The sequence below is a fragment of the Pseudorca crassidens genome, chromosome 8 (assembly GCF_039906515.1).
Source record: "Pseudorca crassidens isolate mPseCra1 chromosome 8, mPseCra1.hap1, whole genome shotgun sequence".
Taxonomy (NCBI): Eukaryota; Metazoa; Chordata; class Mammalia; order Artiodactyla; family Delphinidae; genus Pseudorca; species Pseudorca crassidens.
Genome location: NC_090303.1, coordinates 21,693,540 through 21,712,662, shown reverse-complemented (window position 1 = coordinate 21,712,662; position 19,123 = coordinate 21,693,540). Strand labels below are relative to the sequence as shown.

The following is a 19,123-nucleotide window of genomic DNA, read 5'->3' as shown; positions in this document are numbered from 1 at the left end:
TGGGATATTCCCGGACCAGGGCTCGAACCCGTGTCCCTTGCATTGGCAGGCGGATTCTTAACCACTGCGTGACCAGGGAAGCCCACCTCTTACTATTTTATATTAACTATTTTACATATATAAAAGATGTACAGCACACAACTTACAAATAATAACATACACAATACTGTTTATTGCTAATTTCATATAATCAGTTGATTCTCACACAATGTTTTCATTCATTGACTTTTGCCAAACTCATAAATATAGCTAGTACTTTTGTCTTCTCCTATGTGCACATAAAGGAAGAATAAAATTGTTCACTCTGATGTATTTCTTTTTTTTAACCAAAAAATAAAGTTCAAAAGCTTGAGGAATGGGTATAATTCCAATATGAATATTTTTATTTATATTAATGGGTAAGACAAAAATAAAACCACAAAGATTTATGTCCAGATTTCACTCATCCATCAATGATGTGACAGTTTTCAAGTACTGAAAAGATATTTCCTCACCTTTTTTGTGCTAATCATAATGTTGCAGCTACAGACATGACATACTTTTTTTCAATATTTTTTATTGAAGTATAGTTGATTTACGATGTTGTGTTAATTTCTGCTCTACAGCAAAGTGATTCAGTTATACATATATATACATTCTTTGTTAATATTATTTTCTATTATGGTTTATCATAGGATATTGAATATAATTCTCTGTGCTATACAGTACGACCTTGTTGCTTATCCATTCTATACATAAAAGCTTACATCTGCTAACCCCAACCTCCCACTCCATCCCTCCCCCAAACCCCTGCCCCCTTGGAACCACAAGTCTGTTCTCTATGTCCGTGATTCTGTTTCTGTTTCATAGGTAGGTTCATTTGTGTCATATTTTAGATTCCACATATAAGTGATATCATATGGTATTTGTCTTTCTCTTTCTGACTTACTTCACTTAGTATGGTAATTTCTAGTTGCATCCATGTTGCTGCAAATGGCTTTATTTCATTCTCTTTTATGGCTGAGTAGTATTCCATTGTATTATGTATCTTCTTTAACCATTCATCTGTCAATGGACGTTTAGGTTGTTTCCATGTCTTAGCTATTGTGAATAGTGCTGCTATAAAATAGCGATGCATGTATTTTTTGAATTATAGTTTTCTCTGAATATACGCCCAGGAATGGGATTGTTGGATCATATGGTAATTCTGTTTTTAGTTTTCTGAGGAACCTCCATAATGTTTTCCATAGTGGCTGCACCAACTTACATTCTCACCAGCAGTGTGGGAGGGTTCCCTTCTCTCCACACCCTCTCCAACATTTGTTATTTGTAGACTTTTTAATGATGACCATTCTGACTGTGAGGTGATACCTCATTGTAGTTTTTTTAATTGTTGATTTCTGATAGTTACCTTTTTTTAATTTATTTATTTATTTATTTATTTTTGGCTATGTTGGGTCTTCATTTCTGTGCGTGGGCTTTCTCTAGTTGCGGTGAGTGGGGCCCACTCTTCATCGCGGTGCACGGGCCTCTCACTGTCGCGGCCTCTCTTGTTGTGGAGCACAAGCTCCAGATGCGCAGGCTCAGTAGTTGTGGCTCACGGACCTAGTTGCTCCGCGGCATGTGGGATCTTCCCAGACCAGGGCTCGAACCCATGTCCCCTGCATTGGCAGGCAGATTCTCAACCACTGCGCCACCAGGGAAGCCCTCATTGTAGTTTTGATTTGCATTTCTGTAATAATTAGCGATGTTGAGCATCTTTTCATGTGCCTATTGGCCATCTGTATTTCTTCTTTGGAGAAATGTGTATTTAGGTCTTCTGCCCGTTTTGGGATTGGGTTGTTTGTTTTTTTGTTGTTGACTTGTATGAGCTGTTTGTATATTTTGGAAACTAAGCCCTTGTCGGTCACATCGTTTGCAAATATTTTCTCCCATTCTGTAGGTTGCAGACATGACACACTTTTAATCTGCTATCTTGTCTTCTCCAGTCTAAACAATCAACAAAAAAATAAATCAAACCCTAATTTGTATTGTATGGCATTTTTCATGGTACAGAACACTCCCATTTTGGCTGGTTCTAAGCTACCAATGAGAGAGGTCACTGAACATGGAGTTGGGAAGAGATGCACAGTGCTGTAATATTTTAACCATACAGATACAATGGTCATAACCTCTAGAACATAGATGATAGTAACATGTACAAAAACATTAGAAGGTGATGAGTTTTTAGTATGTACTACCTATATAAAAATTTTAGATATATAAAGAGGTATCACACATCACTTGAGAAATTTTTATTCAATAAATGATGCTGGAATAATTGTTTAGTTATTTAACAACTCTTTTTTTTAATTACTGAAGTATAGTTAATTTACAGTGTGTTAGTTTCGGTGTACAGCAAAGTGATTCAGTTATACATACAAGTATACATATATACATTCTTTTTCAGATTATTTTCCATTATAGGTTATCAAAAGATATTGAATAGGGTTCCCTGTGCTATACAGTAGGTCCTTGTTGTTCATGTGTTTTATATACAGTAGTGTGTATATGTTAATCCCAAACTCGTAATTTATCTCTCCCCCTCCCCTGCCCCACTATCCCCAAGGGTTTAACAACTCTTGATGTGAAAAAAAAGATATTCTTAGCTCATGGACTGCACTAAAACAGGCTTTGGGCTGCACAAGTCATAGTTTGATGAACCTGTTAGATCACTGCTTCATTTATCTACCAAAATTAATTCTAGGTTGATTATAAATTTAAATAAAAACAAATCATAGGGCTTCCCTGGTGGCGCAGTGATTGAGAGTCCGCCTGCCAATGCAGGGGACACGGGTTCGTGCCCCGATCTGGGAAGATCCCACATGCTGTGTAGCGGCTGGGCCCGTGAGCCATGGCCGCTGAGCCTGTGCGTCCGGAGCCTGTGCTCCGCAACGGGAGAGGCCACAACAGTGAGAGGCCCGCGTACCAAAAAAACATCATACAAGAAAAAAAATAAATGTATATCAAATGCCTGGAAGGAGGAAAACCCTCTATTTTTTAAAAGACTCATGAAAAATTTCAAAGGAAATGTTTGATAGATTTGACTGACTAGCATATGGAAAGTCAATTAATGAGATAAAGCAAATATGTTACCACCTTTTTTAGTCTTGCATGTTTCCAGAAAATGGTTAGAGAGAAAAGATAAGGAAAATTACCACCTATAATTTTCTCTGTTTAAGCTTCTCTAAATGCCTCACTGTTATTTTTCGAAGGATCTCAAAAAAGTTACATTCTCAAAAATGGTTCATTCTTTCACAGTAGTTTGAAAACTGTTTTGAATCTCTCCCAATATGAGCATATACTCTTCCTGATTAGTCTTTTTCTTGGTGAAAATAAAGAATAATTGAATGACGTAAATTTTTGATAAAATTGAATATTCTGTCAACTCTTAGTGATGTCTTATATTCTCCTTTCCCTTCTTCTCCAAAGAAGTGCTGGCTTGTCAACAGTCCATAGATCAAAAAAACGCAAGCATCAGGTTTCCTGGAGGTGATGGGGGTCCCAACAGGTAACCAGAGCATGGCAACAGGGAACCTGGCTCTGCAGTGCTCAGGGTCTAAGGAGGCAGGATATTGGGGTTCTGTTGTAGAGAAGTCCAAACACTGGACTGGGATTGATGGGCCAGGCTCCAAAGCCCAGGAACGAGGACCAGAAAGAGATAGGCAGAGCCTAACTCAACCTACTGGGCAAACTGCTACAAGAGTGACCCCCAAATACCGGCCAAGGCAAGGCTAAGGAGGGAGAGGTTAGGCACTAGCTTGGGGACTTGAAAGCAGTCCTGTTATCAGAATAGGGGTACCAAGGTGGTGGGGTGTTAGTAAAAGGATCACTGCCTTTGGGGAATACTAGAGCAAGTCAGAGCCTAGAGGAGCATAACTATTTTCAGTGTAATACAGATAACACAAGCATTACCTCGGGAGGAGTCACATTGTCCTGTTGGTGATAGTTGTGTTAGATAGATTGAGATACAGGACTCCTGGACAGCTCTCAGAGATGTATCTCATTGATTCATCGTGCATAAAAACACAGGGAAGAATCTTATCAAAGTCTAACAGGCTTTGCTATTTCCCTATTATCTCTCTATTATCTCACTCCCTACTCCAAAAAAGTATATGCGAGTCTTGGTCTCTTCATAGTCTCTGTTATCATTTATAAATCAAATTAAGTAGAAGGTGATGGCTTTGCTTGAAGGTTCATTACTCCCTCCCGTTCCCTTTCTTTGGAAATAAAATCCCATTGCATCACAATGACACTTCACTAAAATCTGAACCCTTGCCAGTTCAACCCTTTGAGCTCGTGTCAAAGTGTCAAACACTCCTGACTCGTTAGATACATGAAAATGATTAAAAGTGGATCCATTTTTAAATTTACTAAAATCATTCTGAAAGACAGGATGAAACTCTTTCAACTGGACTTCATTAAAAAGTGAGTCCAGGGCTTCCCTGGTGGCGCAGTGGTTGAGGGTCCACCTGCCGATGCAGGGGACACGGGTTCGTGCCCCGGTCCGGGAAGATCCCAATGCCGCGGAGCAGCTGGGCCCGTGAGCCATGGCCGCTGAGCCTGTGCGTCCGGAGCCTGTGCTCCGTAACGGGAGAGGCCACAACAGTGAGAGGCCCGCGTACCGCAAAAAAAAAAAAAAAAAAGAAAAAAGTGAGTCCATATTTACACATGTATATTGATACAGAGGTGTGTGTGTGTGATTAAGTTTCTGTGGTTCTGTTACTGAAGGTATTAAAACAGCTAAACAGCCTTGCACCAAATTTACGTTAAGTTTGAGATGTCCTGAAGTAAAATATAGGCTGCATACGTGTTGGACATGAAATTCAATGCAGGGGGTACTGCAGGGGAGAATATCAAAGATTCAGGGAACCCTCTCCCAGAGAGCTGAAATCCAGTACAAGAGAACAGTGTGACTGCAACATGAGAAAAACACAGAGTGATTTCAAGCATGAGCCCTAAATTGACATTGGCAAGACAGATGTGTTTCAAGCTTTGATTGCAATGGTGCTGCTTCTTGTATTGGTAACTATTTATAAAATGTTCTAGAATGAGTAGCAGCGAGTTTGTATTTATTTAATGATTTATGAGTCTCCCCAGGAACACTGAAGAAGTCTGCTAGTTTTAAATATTTGTGGTACATTGTCCTGGAAGAATAGGCCTTTGCAGGAAGAGGTAAACTGCCACTAGGCTAGGAGATGAGGTTCGGGGAAGAATTCTGCATGGTCAATATGGCTTCCCCGAACACCACTAAGGATGGCAAAGGTTTACTTTCAGCAGGACCATCAATGCCTAACATTCTGTTCCTAGCTGCTTCCTGGAATCATGAATATTAAAATAACAAAATCCTGTAGGTCAGAGCATTTTGCACATGGGATAAGAATTGATTGATTTACAGGGGAAGCAAACCACACCTTAAAGAGAACACAAGGTTTTTTTTTTTTAAGTTGTAAAACTGTAGTTCTGTTGTCGAAAGGTTCTATGTGCCAATGACGCATGAGAACAAGTGCAGGGCTTTCAATAAACACTGTACTCTTGCCACTGCATTCAAGATACCAGCAATTTTTCTAGACACTCCACCACCAAAATGTAGGATTTGGATATACATGTACAGTTTAAAGAGTATACAGTACACTTTTTCCCAGCAGGAATGGAGAGAACAAACATAATGTGTGGCATTATAGTTCAATAGAAAGAATCTATCTTCAAAAATGTTCATGGTACCAATCAGCCGTCAAAGTGATTGTGCACCTGGTGGAAGACGCCAGCAAAAATGCAAATGAAATGGGACAAGGAGGAAGATAGAAAGCTGGTTTACACCCTAGAGAGGTGGCCACACAGATGAAAATATATGGGAGCCAGCAAGAGGAAGATGAAGTAGGCATCATGTAACATAGAATAATCTGATTTTCCCTTTGAGATGAGGAGGAAGTTCAAAGGAATTTTGTTCTCAATATTTAAAAGAGCTCAAATTTCAATCCCCAAATGTTTGAGCACATAAATGCAAAAATTGTTTCAGTGTCTACATTGCAGGATGGTCCATGAATTTGTCTATGATGCACTCAAAATCTCTCCGGATGTAATATATTCATAAGGCAAGCTTCTTAGAAATCAAAGCTTTTTGAATGAATGTTACTCAACTCCTTAAATGTAAGCCTGTCTCTCAGTCTTTGTCTCAAAGGGAAAGACAATAGTAAAATGTAGCTGGATAAAGTTATCAGCCCTGTACATTATTAAACTCTAAAACTGGAAAAGACTTTGATGTTCACAAATTCAACACAGATGGAATTGTTTTTTTTTTGGTTTTGGGGGTTTTTTTTTGCGGTACGCGGGCCTCTCACTGTTGTGGAGCACAGGCTCTGGACACGCAGGCTTGGCGGCCATGGCTCACGGGCCCAGCCGCTCCGCAGCATGTGGGATCTTCCCGGACCGGGGCACTAACCCGTGTCCCCTGCATCGGCAGGCGGACTCTCAACCACTGCGCCACGAGGGAAGCCCAGATGGGCTTGTTTTGACTTTACTATTAGAAAGCCAAATTAAAGAATATGATCTTTTATCCAAGTGAGAACTAAAGCTCCCTGAGGGCCAAAACTGAAAATTCATCTTAAATTCCCTATAGAACCTCTATTTTATAACATATAAGTTCCCTATATATCTTTATATATAAAGATAAATATATCTTTAACATAGTAGGTGCTAAAAATATCCACAGAAAGAATGAAATCCAGTAGAAATCTGAAAGAAAGAACTGTTAATGATGAGTCTGGGTAGGTAGCAAGGAAGAGCCAATTCACGAAGTCTTTTCACCTGTGCCAAGGGGCATGGACTTCATCCTGGAGCTGGTGCTTAATGAGGAGGGGGAAGCAATCAGGCCGTTCATTCTTTTCCCTCCTATCTCCAAGCAAAGAGCACAGCCGGAGCAAAGGCAAAACAGCAAGAGGAGCTTGGTGCATGCAGGAAAGAAAGCATAGCAGCTTGTGGCTGCTGAAACTTAATGTGCATGTAGGATTTATAAGAAGATGAGGCTGGAAAGGGAGGCAGAGACAAGACGACCGAGGGTCTCCAAGGTACAGTAATGTTAAAGAGCTTTGACTCTATCCAATAGTGTAGATGATAAGTGTGTGTATAAATGATGGCAGATGGTAGTGAAGTGGTCAGATCTGCCTTTAAGAAGGAATATTCTGTGTCCACAGGGTGTAAGACAGATTGGAAGTAGAGGAAAGCCTGGAGACAGGGACTAGGAAGGAGTTGGCTAGAGTTACAGGTTCATTTCCATCTTCTTTGGCACCACAGCTGATAGTCATGAAGACTTATAAATTGAGCCTATTGTCTCTGCTGGGGCCCAATTTTTTCTGTCTCATGCACACATGGCCTTAAACAGAAATATAGTTCATTTTTGTCTAATGGTTGAATAGTTTCCACTTTCCAGAGACTCCAACCTTGGACATATCTACAGGAATAATAAGAGCATTACATAAGTTGGATAAAATTTCTTGCCAGTGTTTAACATAGTTTGCTTTTCTCCATATTTAATCCTAAATGAGCACACAGGCATGTATTTTGGCAGAATCTCTGTGTATTAGTGCTCCAGTGGAGCAAGTCTGAATCTATATAAACAACAGTAAAATAAGCTTCTTATACTCACCGTGAGTGTTGGACAGTCAGAGACATTCAGCTCTTGCAAGTTTCTACAGAGGCCTAAATCAAACAAGTTACACATTATTAAACACCATATTACAAATCTTTAAAGTTTTTCCATCCTACATTCACTGCTGTGTATTCATCAGAAAACAAACAAAAACCCTGGCAAATAACTTGTCCCAAGTATATGGTTTCCTTTCCCCAGAAAAAATTATTTATTTTGGCTTTAAAATTAAAAAGTATACACATGTTTATTATTGTTTGAGGATTAAAGAAGGAAGGGGGAAAGAGAAAACTATTTTGGGAAGAAACTGTATATACTTAGAGCTTTCAGCTTTGAAGCACTTGAAGAAAACCAGTCTGCTTTTTTGTGGCATGACATTTTTGTTAATTTGGGGGGTTTTGTTACCTTTTAACATTCAAACATACAAAAAAGTTGAGAGAATTGAAGAATTGTACAGTGAATGTACCCATCACCCACCCATATTCTACAATTTATATTTTACTATATTTGCTTTATCACATATCCACCTGTACATCCATCTCTCTGTCCCTCAATCCATCTTAATTTTTTATGCATTTTAAAGTAAGTTGCAAACATCAGCACACTTCCTCCCCACAAATAATTAAGCATGAATATCATGAATAATTCATCATGCATAGAAATTCACAAAATATTTCTATTTTAGGTTAGAGTTACATACAGTTTACAATGAGTTGCAGATTGAGATGTGGAGAGTCAGAAAGGTTAAGTGCCTGATTAGTTCTGGAACCAGAGACACCTGCACAGCTTGTGCTCTGGCAGGGGAAACAAGGCTTGTGTTATACAATCAGCTCTCTGGGTCTAGACTAACAGTAAGTAAAACTCCAAATCTGAGACAGAAGAGAAGCAGTGAGGGGAGGGGACACAAAACAGTGAATGGGAGGAATGCTTGGGGCAAAGAAGGGGAAAGGCATTCTAGATGGAGGAGACCTGTACAAGCAGGAAAACTCCAGGTAAGGGGGTGATCCTGGCATTCACACTGCTACAATGAATAGGAAACACATCTGCCAGTTATAACCAAAGAGCCCCACGACAATAACAACAGAAATGTTATTAATTATAAATCCATTTTGAATATTTCTGTCTCTGCCAAGAATGGGCTATGTCCTAAGTAATAAGTACAAACCAAAACCAATTTCAGAATTTTAAAGATGAAAACAATTCTTAAAAATGTACAGCTCTTGACAGCAAAGGAAACCATAAACAAGACAAAAAGACAACCCTCAGAATGGGAGAAAATATTTGCAAACGAAGCAACTGACAAAGGATTAATCTCCAAAATATACAAGCAGCAGCAGCTTATGCAGCTCCATATCAAAAAAATAAACAACCCAATCCAAAAATGGGCAGAAGATGTAAATAGACATTTCTCCAAAGAAGATATACAGACTGCCAACAAACACATGAAAGAATGCTCAACATCATTAATCATTAGGGAAATGCAAATCAAAACTACAATGAGGTATCACCTCATAATGGTCAGAATGGCCATCATCAAAAAATCTACAAACAATAAATGCTGGAGAGGGTGTGGAGAAAAGGAAACCCTCTTGCACTGTTGGTGGGAATGTAAATTGATACAGCCACTATGGAGAAGAGTATGGAGGTTCCTTAAAAAACTACAAATAGAACTACCATATGACCCAGCAATCCCACTACTGGGCATATACCCTGAAAAAACCATAATTCAAAAAGAGTCATGTACCAGAATGTTCGTTGCAGCATTATTTACAATAGCCAGGACATGGAAGTAACCTAAGTGTCCATCGACAGACGAATGGATAAAGAAGATGTGGCACATATATACAATGGAATATTACTCAGCCACAAAAAGAAATGAAATTGAGTTATTTGTAGTGAGGTGGATGGACCTAGAGTCTGTCATACAGAGTGAAGTCTGAAAGAGAAAAACAAATACCGTATGCTAACACATATATATGGAATCTAAAAAAAAAAAAAAAAAAAAAGGTTCTGAAGCACCTAAGGGCAGGACAGGAATAAAGATGCAGACGTAGAGAATGGACTTGAGGACAACACGGGGAGGGGGAAGGGTGAGCTGGGACGAAGTGAGAGAGTGGCATGGACATATACACACTACCAAATGTAAAATAGCTAGTGGGAAGCAGCCGCATAGCACAGGGAGATCAGCTCGGTGCTCTGACCATCTAGAGGGGTAGGATGGGGAGGGTGGGAGGGAGACGCAAGAGGGAGAAGATACGGGGATAGATGTATATGTATAGCTGATTCACTTTGTTATAAAGCAGAAACTAACACACCATTGTAAAGCAATTATACTCCAATAAAGATGTTAAAAAAAATGTGCAGCTCTTGGAAGTCATCAGTAATACTTAAGGGAAGAATAGATACCAAAAAATATAATAACTAAATTTATGAGATTATTAATATTTTTATAGAGTGGTTACCTGAATTCATGCAATTCAAATATTTATCAAGAACCTGCTATGTGCTAGAAACTCTACAGGTACTGGAAATACAGCAGTGAACAAAATAGAGAAAAATTCCTGCCCTTAGGAAGTTTACATCCTAGTTGGGGGAGAAGGACAATAAACAAAAGAAACAAAATATCTATTTTGACAGATGGTGATACGTGCCCTGGAGAGAAATAAAACCAGAAACGGAATAGAGGGCAACCAGCGAGTGGGAAGGGGTACTACTTTTAAATAGAGCAATCAGAGAAGGTTTTGCTGAGAAGGTGACATTTAAGCCCAGATGTGCAGGAAATGACAAGGACAGTTGCAGTTTAGCCTGAGCATTTCTGGAGCCCACCTTCAACATGATTGGTGATTGGGAGACAGTAAAGGAAAGAAAAAAATAAGCTCAGGAGAACATTCATTGGAGTCCAACTCTGATTTGCACATCTCAAAGCTGTAAGGAGAATCCCTTTAATTTCTTGAATCCAGTTTCAGTTTTCATAATGCTAAGTCCTAACAATGTGGAGTACTTCCCCTGGATCAGGCACTGCGAAGTGTTTGATGCACATGAGCCTGTTTCATCTTCCCAACAATACTAGAGGTATCCTCAGTCCCACTTTACAGATGCTGAAGATGAGGTTAAATAATTAGCCTGAGGTCACACAGTTTAGCAAGTAGAAGAGCTTTGATTCACACTCAGGGCCCAAACATTTAGCTACCAAACCAGGCAAGTAGGAGGGTGTGGAGACTTCTACACCACTCTTCTGCATGTGCCTTTATTAACGGAATGCCTTTGCTTAAAAATAAAAGTAACTTGAAAACTTGCTATTATTTGTCAGTTGCGTTGCTCACAATGGTCTCTAAATATTTTTTCCTCCTGCAATCTAGGGACTCCACCGTACGTCAGCTGGGCCTCATTGTTCCTGAACTGCATTAGTTAAGATTACGCAAACGTGGATTTCAAAGGAATACTTTCATTGTTCCATCTGTCACACCAAGTAATTGGGGCCAGCTGGATGTCAGGATGCGCGTGGTAACCATCTTAATCCTGCTCTTCTTTTGTAAAGCCGCTGAGTGCAAAGGAAGCCCTGGGGGTGCGAGAAACCGAGTGAATCACAGCCGGGCTGGTGGGAGCCGGAAGGGCTCCAGCCTGGTCAAACACTACGCTCCAGGCCTCCCCTGTGAAGTGTACACATATCTTCACGAGAAATACTTAGATTGTCAAGAGAGAAAACTAGTTTATGTGCTGCCCGGCTGGCCTCAGGATTTACTGCACATGCTATTAGCAAGAAACAAAATCCGCGTACTGAAGAACAGCATGTTTTCCAAGTTTAAAAAGCTGAAAAGCTTGGATTTACAGCAGAATGAGATCTCCAAAATTGAGAGTGAGGCTTTCTTTGGTTTAAATAAACTTACCACTCTCTTACTGCAGCACAACCAGATGAAAGTCTTGACAGAGGAAGTGTTCATTTACACACCTCTCCTGAGCTACCTGCGTCTCTATGACAATCCCTGGCATTGTACTTGTGAGATGGAAACGCTTATTTCAATGTTGCAGATTCCAAGGAACCGGAATTTGGGGAACTACGCCAAGTGTGAAAGCCCACAAGGACTAAAAAATAAAAAACTGAGGCAGATAAAATCTGAACAGTTGTGTAATGAAGAAGAAAAAGCACATTTGGATCCAAAACCCCAAGTGTCAGGGAAACCCCCAGTCATCAAGCCTGAGGTGGACTCTTCTCTTTGCCACAACTACGTGTTTCCCATACGAACACTGGACTGCAAAAGAAAAGGTTTGTAAGTTTCTTACTTTTTCGTTTTCATGGATGATTAAAAATGCTTTCTGAGTCTTAGGAATTTCTGCATCCCACCATGACTTAGAATTTTGGGAGCATTTCCACCAGAAATCTTTCCCCAATGACAGTGGAATTTACCCGAGCTCAAGGTGGTTAGTGATTTGGGGAACATTAGAGGAGGGTAGGAGGTATGCTCAGGAGGGGCAGCCATTTGGGTCCTACTCTTATTTGCTCATTGCAAGCTGTGGCTGTAAGAAATTTCTTTAATTTTAAATCCAATGTCATTTAACTTATGTAGGTAAACCAGTGGGTATGAAATCAAGTGCCAGTGCTGTCTGTATAACCTGATTTACACCAATTAAATTCAAAACATGGTATGCATCTGTGGGGCGATAATAACTTCAAGGAAAACCATGTGCAGAGCAGGACAGGTGAGAACACCAGGAGAAGGAAGCCAAGTGGGCTGTAGTGATGGCGTGTCTGTAGTTCTTATAATTTAGTCTCAGAGTTTTCAAAAATGCTTGCTAACATCCTGTATCTTAATTGTTCCCAAATTATCCAAAATAAAACATAAGAATATTGAAAAAAACTAAGTTGAAAGTATTAATCCAAGAACTATGCGACTAAGAATAGCTTTCTAGACTATTACTTACTTTCTGCAAATCATTACTTGCTTTTACATCGCACACAATCTTGGGCTAGTAGTGTGCGGGATTTGTGCATACAGGACAAATACATGAAATAAGAAAACAGATGGGAGATTTCAGTAAGGCTCCTGACATGTTAGTGAAGACATTCTCAAAGTGTGGTCTGGGCACCGCTAATCTATCCTAGGACAACAAGGCATTTTGAGTGTCTGTTTCATTTCTGTCATGGGTTAATAACTTATATGTAATATTAAATTAAAGCCAGATGTCATTGAATTAGGGTCATAAAGAGCATGGTATCATTCCTTCCAGTTATTTTAGGAGGGTTTGTTTTAAGAACAGAAAGGAAAGGTTAAGAGGAACATGGAGACTGGCTCCTCTCAAGGAAACCACAGGCAGGAATCTGTGGATTTTGAAGAAGCAGGAATAAATTTGTTCATTTTTCAGCTAAGTCTTGCTCAAGACTTGCTCCCTCTCTCTGACTATGGAAGGTGACACCTGGTTAGATCACACCACGACTACATGACACCAAAAGCTTTGCTTACTGTGACACTCTGTGAAGTATATATCGTTGATGCTAGAGTAGAGCAATTACAGTATCATAACCTGGGAGATGCCGTCATGGGATCCTCTGAGTTTGAGAGAAAGTGCTCATTAATTGAGAACGTACTATGCTCCAGGTATTCCCCACACATGCTGTTTACAGCTGCTAACAAGGTAGTAATGATAGTATCCCCATCTACAGTTGAGGAAAATGAGGCTAAGGGAGGTTCAGTCAGTTGCTCAAGGTCTCATAGGTAAGCAGCAAAACTAAGATTTGAAACTTGGTCCACCTGAGCCTGCTGGCATCCATAATTAATCTAACCATGTTCAAACAAGCAGCTGGAACAAAGAAAGCATTAAAGAATTGCAGAGAAGTCAGTACGTGAAGTTTCTCTGTAGCCAGATTGGGTGGAATTTCCCTAACACGGTTAACGGTGAGTACTTGGTGCTTCATGACAAAGAGCATGTTTTACTAGGATTTCCTTTGTGATGCTTAAAAACTTGAATTATATATTTTAAAAACTAATACAAAGCTACTATTCCTAGACTTGAGTTAGAAAACCTACTTGATATCGCTAAGGTTCTATCCTCAAGCTAAAGTTAATTTGCACTTGCTGTATCAGGTGACAAAGAGAAAATAGTAGAGTTAAGCTCATTAATTATCTGAGAAAAATGCTATTAACACAAAATTGAAGATTTCTACAGCTATACCACACTGTAATTTAAGAAAAGATAACATAGTAGGAAATAGCTTTCTTTTTTACTGCTTTTCTACTCTGGCCATTCCCTCTCCAGTGAGCCTATTTCTGCCTTTGTCTTTTTTTCCATGATATTTTTCTCTTTTTTCTTGGCAAAAATCAACTTATAAAAATACAAATATATTTTTTATTGCTCTCCTTCCTCAAGTTACTGTTGTTGTCTAAACACAACCTTCCAGACATGCTCCATAAATTCATTCTTCATGCTTTAAAAACACATGATTTACTGGAAAACAGTATAAATAAAGTTTATATGACATGCACGGTTAGTATATATATACTAACACTAAAGGACAACTCAAGGTCCTCCACTTGTTAGTGATGATGTAAATCAGAGCCTATACTTTTTAGATTATAAAATGAAGGGTAGTTGTGTCTTTTAATATCGATATAAATCACTCTCACTATGGTTGATATCAGTCTATTGATTCAGCTGATAATTTACTTTTCATTTTTTGGTATATTGTTGATTCCCATAAGTTCAAAGTCAAAGGTCTTCTCTATTAAATTCCCTTTGGTACTGCCTGGCACAGGGCCATGTTCTTTAGATTGATGACAATAGTTGAGCTGCTTTCTTTGCTCTTACAGAGCAGTAATTTAAGCAACTTTTAAACATAAAAATATATAGAAGTTAAAAATCATGGCTGGAATTCAAGTATGACACTGAATTTTATCCATTGTAGTTTTCCTTACCCCATTCTATAACTAGATAATAAATGTCAAATACTGAGACTAAATGTTCAGCAGTGTTCATCTCTAACTGCCTGCCAGAGGGTAGTAATACTTTTGATTGTGCTCACATGTTGGACACTATGTAGGATCTAAAGAAGCCTAAAACATGCCATCAAGAGTGGAACTAGCAGTGATATTAATGAGAGCTGCCATCTAAATGCTCTGTGTGCCTAAGACATAGCAGTTTCATGCATTGTCATTTACTCCTCACAACCTTAAAAGAAATACTATTATTATCCTCATTTTAGGAAGGAAGAAGTAGAGGAGTAGAGAGGTTAGGTTGCCCTTTGAAGATCACATAGGCAATCCCTAAGCAGTTCCCAAGCCATTGGCCACCATGCACTGTCCTCTCTTCCTTCAAGATTCTGGGTATGCCTATTAACCAAGAAGAATATATAAAAGCCTTCTGGGTGCTTCCTTCCAATATTGAACCCTCCTCTTAGGCTCTGTACAATTCATCATGTACATGATCACACTCAAGGAACCCGAATACAGATTCCCTTAACTCGGGAATTAGTTGTGCCTTTCCTAGCTGACAGATGATGAGTCAGATGGTGTGTGTAGGGTACCTAATACATGCCATTTTGACCACATAGACCTCAAAGATCACTATTTTTGCCTTAAACATCTGACAGCAAGAAAAAGAAACAATAGCTTTATTCACTGGGTGACAGGCACTTTGCCAACAAAACTTAGTCTTTCTAAGGGAATAAATGTGAGATTAGTTGAAAGCCATGTTTATGCCATATTGAGATGGATGGATTTGCCAAAAATACATGAGAGAGTTTTAAAACTGCTTTTTAGCTTCACATTTACCAGAATAATTTACCATTTTAAGGATTTATTTTACTTCTAAGATTAGGGCTGTGGAGAATTATGACCATAAATTGTTCCCAGCTGCCTCTGAAGATAATTTCACCATTAGTTTGAACAATAATTAAGAATCTTTTATTTGCAATACACAGGGCCATTTATATCTCTTTACCTACCACTACCAAGCCTTAAGAGTAGTTCTGACATTGCTGACAATCAGGGTAGCCTACTAAATGAGAAATTACGTGGAAAAAATTTCCCAATTTCCTCCTCAAAATCAGCAAGGTTTGGTTGGGGGAGAGGCAGTGCTTGCCAGGGGTGATAAGTAAATATGATATTCGTTGAAGGTTTACCAAAAACCTCAGATAGCAGCAAATAACCGTGTGGTGCCTGGTCTAGAAATGGGGACATTGACCAAATTTGATTTCTGGTCTGGGGAAATTTGTATTTGTGTAATCTTTATCAAAGACAAACATACTTCACATCAACATTTGCATTTCTCATTCAAGTTTAAGGTTAAAAACTAAAGAACTGTTTTTACTCATCACTACAACAAATAAGATTTTTCCATGTTTTTCTAAGGCTACAAGTAAAGGCTTTGGTTTGCATTTCCTGGTATTACTTGTGGATCCTATTTTTACTCAGGTCTGCTGGTAACAATGCCAAAGTTGGTTCTGCAGTTCATATTCCTCTTCCACAGGTCTGCCACGTTGCTTAAGCTGGGTTTCAGGGTGTTCTCATAAACATTTTTTTTCTACCCATTTATTTGTAGTTAACCCGCTTTAGCTTGTCCTACAATGGTTGCTTGGGACTCACAATCATGTCCTACAGTGGTTGCTTGTCATTCACCCTCATGTCCAGCCCAGCAGATGTGGGTTCAGCAAGCAAGTACTGATAAATAGGTTGTTTTCCAGGACCTAGGAGATACTAACTCTGGTGGCAAGGAAGACCTACAGCCCTTAATGGCTTTGTAGGGCCTTGGTGAGGACTTGGGCTTTTATTCATAGTGAGATGGGAAGCAATGAAAGGGTTCTGCCATCTGGAGGATGGCAAGCCATCTGGTAAAATGACAGGATCTCACATGTTTTAACATGATCACCTGGGCTTAGGACAATATTGGGATAATCCAGACAAGAGGTGATGGTGGCTTGGCCCAATGGGGTAGCAGTGAAGGAAGAGAGGAGAGGTGGGATCCTGGGTATTTTGAAATAAAACTCTATTCCTCTTTTAAAAATCTTCTAAGAAAATGCCACAGCCATTCTCAATAATTATTCCAAATGCTAAATGTCAAGAAATTATTTCTTCAAGTGTCTCTGTGGTTTTCACTTTTTCCTGGGATATCCATCTCCTTGTTTACGTGTAGTGCCCAAGAGAGAATATAGCTCTCCAGTCAGGGTCTTGCTGGTCCTAAAGGGAGGATTACCTCAGCGTTGCAACATTATAATAAGTTCAAGTCTTAAAATCTTTCACCTTTCTATATGTTGGCAGACACAACTCTAGGTCAAACAAAACAATGTCTTATCGGAGGATGGAAATAAAGTCAATCCAAATTTTCAAAGCATTTTTATTACAAGAGGGCTCAATATTCCTGAATCATTAAACTCAACACATTTAATGAGCTCATTATTTCCCATATGTTAGTTAGATAACTTTGTTGCTGCCTAAGAAACTACCCCAAAACTCTGTGGCTTAAAACAACACACTTTATTATCTCACAGTTTCTGTAGGTCAGGAAACCAGATATGGGTTAGCTGAGTCCTCTACTTCAGGATCTCTCACAAGGCTGCAACAAGATGTGGTTTCACCTGAAGGCTCAACTGGAAAAATATCCTCTTCCAAGCTCATATGACTGCTGGCAGGATTCAGTTCCTCAAGGACTGTTGGACTGAGAGCCAGAGTTCCTTGCTGGTTGCTGGCCAGAGGCCAGCCTTCATTACTTGCCATGTGAGCCTCTCCAAAATGGCAACTTGCTTCATCAAAGCCAGCAAAAGAGAGTCTGCTAGCCAGACAAAAGTCACAATTTCTTATAACCTAATTATGGAAGTGAGCTCCTATCATATTTGCTACATTCTATTATTAGAAGCAAGTCACTAGGTTCAGCCCATACTTAAGGGGAAGAGTTTATACAAGGGCATGAATATCAGTAGAGGAGATTGTTGCATGACATTTTAGAAGCTGGCTGCCACATACCACTTATTTATTTATGATATATTAGGCACTTCCCTCAGGAAGCTTCCATGGCAAGGAGGGTGCAAAAATGAAAAAAATCAGTAAGATGTACCCTGCGCCTGATGCTGATTAACTGCCATTGAGAAAAAGCAGGAAATGGTATTATCATTGCTGTTGTTGCCTACTTGAAAGCAGGGAGATGTCATTTTAAATACAGAGCCAGAAAGGTCTTATGGCCATTCCAATATATTGACCCCCACCCCAGTTGCTCCCCAATCCCCACTTAACCCTACATGACAAGCTTGAGGATTCTAAGCAGATGGAACAGCGTAAGTGAAGCAGAAAGGTACCATGAATAGGCAGCAGAGCATAGTGGTTAGAAGCATAGTTTTGGGGGCTAGCATGTCTGTGTTTAACTCCTAGAGTGTGTACCAAACGTAAAATAGATAGCTAGTGGGAAGCAGCTGCATAGCACAGGGAGATCAGCTCCGTGCTTTGTGACCACCTAGAGGGGTGGGATAGGGAGGTTGGGAGGGAGGGAGATGCAAGAGGGAAGAGATATGGGAACATATGTGTATGTATAACTGATTCACTTTGTTATAAAGCAGAAACTAACACACCATTGTAAAGCAATTATACTCCAATAAAGATGTTAAAAAACAAAAAACAACCCCAAACACTCAAGGCAGAGATACAGCAGCAAAATTGTCAGCTGCTTCCCTTTATACCCGCTGAGCCTGGGTGTTATAAAAAAAAAAAAAAAATCCTCGAGTGTGACTATGGGCAAGTTGTGCCTCAGTTTCTTCATCTGTAAAATGGGGATAATGTACTTAGCTCATAGGGTTCTTGTCACATAATACTTGTTAGGGCACCTAGAAAAAGTTCTTGTACATAGGTACTAAGATACCAAGATCCCATCAAGAAGAAAAAGCAAATTTAATAGTAATAAGGATACCAAAGAAGGAACTACCAATACCATCCCATTAACCATGGATTCTGAGCTGTTAAAAGAAGGGGGGATGTAAGACTGAGTCTTTATGAAAGTAAACATACTATGAGTTAAGAAATCATATATACCAGAAGGGGTTTTTAAAAAATATTTGGAAAACATTATCAGTAAGTCAGTTATTCTATAGCAAAAAGGGAATTATGGATAAATGGATACCACCTTTCATAAACTTACTGTACCTAGTTCAAGGAATTTCTACTTATTCAGAAAGTCTTTGGGTCATGCTGTGTCTCAGGTGTGAACTAATCTGGACATTTTATTTGTTGCTTCTAATTTTCTTTTGTCTGAACAGGTTTGCTTCTCTTCACAGGCTTCACTTGCCCTACTTAAAATTGAATAAAATCTTTTCAGAATATTTTGCTAAAGATTAAAAGAAAGGGCAAGTATTATGCTAAACTATAAAATAAACACACTTTATAGTATTTTAAAGCATGATTTAAAGACAAATATAAATAGTAAGAGATAAATTAGGTGAACCTTGATTTCCTATTAACCTATGAAAAATAACTGGGCTCCTCTTCC

General features: G+C 39.2%; 2 protein-coding genes across 3 annotated transcripts in view; one reads left to right on the top strand and one right to left on the bottom strand.

Moving 5' to 3' along the window:
• Nucleotides 1-19,123, bottom strand: part of FBXL13 (F-box and leucine rich repeat protein 13) — a 194,497-nt gene that overhangs the window by 98,013 nt on the left and 77,361 nt on the right. Inside the window, 2 exon segments of the mRNA XM_067746011.1 lie at nucleotides 3,934-4,058; nucleotides 7,664-7,716. Of these exon segments, the coding sequence (XP_067602112.1) occupies nucleotides 3,934-4,058; nucleotides 7,664-7,716 (178 nt within the window).
• The window catches only part of LRRC17 (leucine rich repeat containing 17), a 32,382-nt gene that overhangs the window by 7,421 nt on the left and 5,838 nt on the right, over nucleotides 1-19,123 (top strand). For both annotated transcript variants that reach the window (XM_067746017.1, XM_067746016.1), the window contains exon 2: nucleotides 11,023-11,927. In XM_067746017.1, coding sequence (XP_067602118.1) covers nucleotides 11,159-11,927 — 769 coding nt within the window. In that variant the 5' untranslated portion in view covers nucleotides 11,023-11,158. The remainder of the gene's footprint in view (nucleotides 1-11,022; nucleotides 11,928-19,123) is intronic.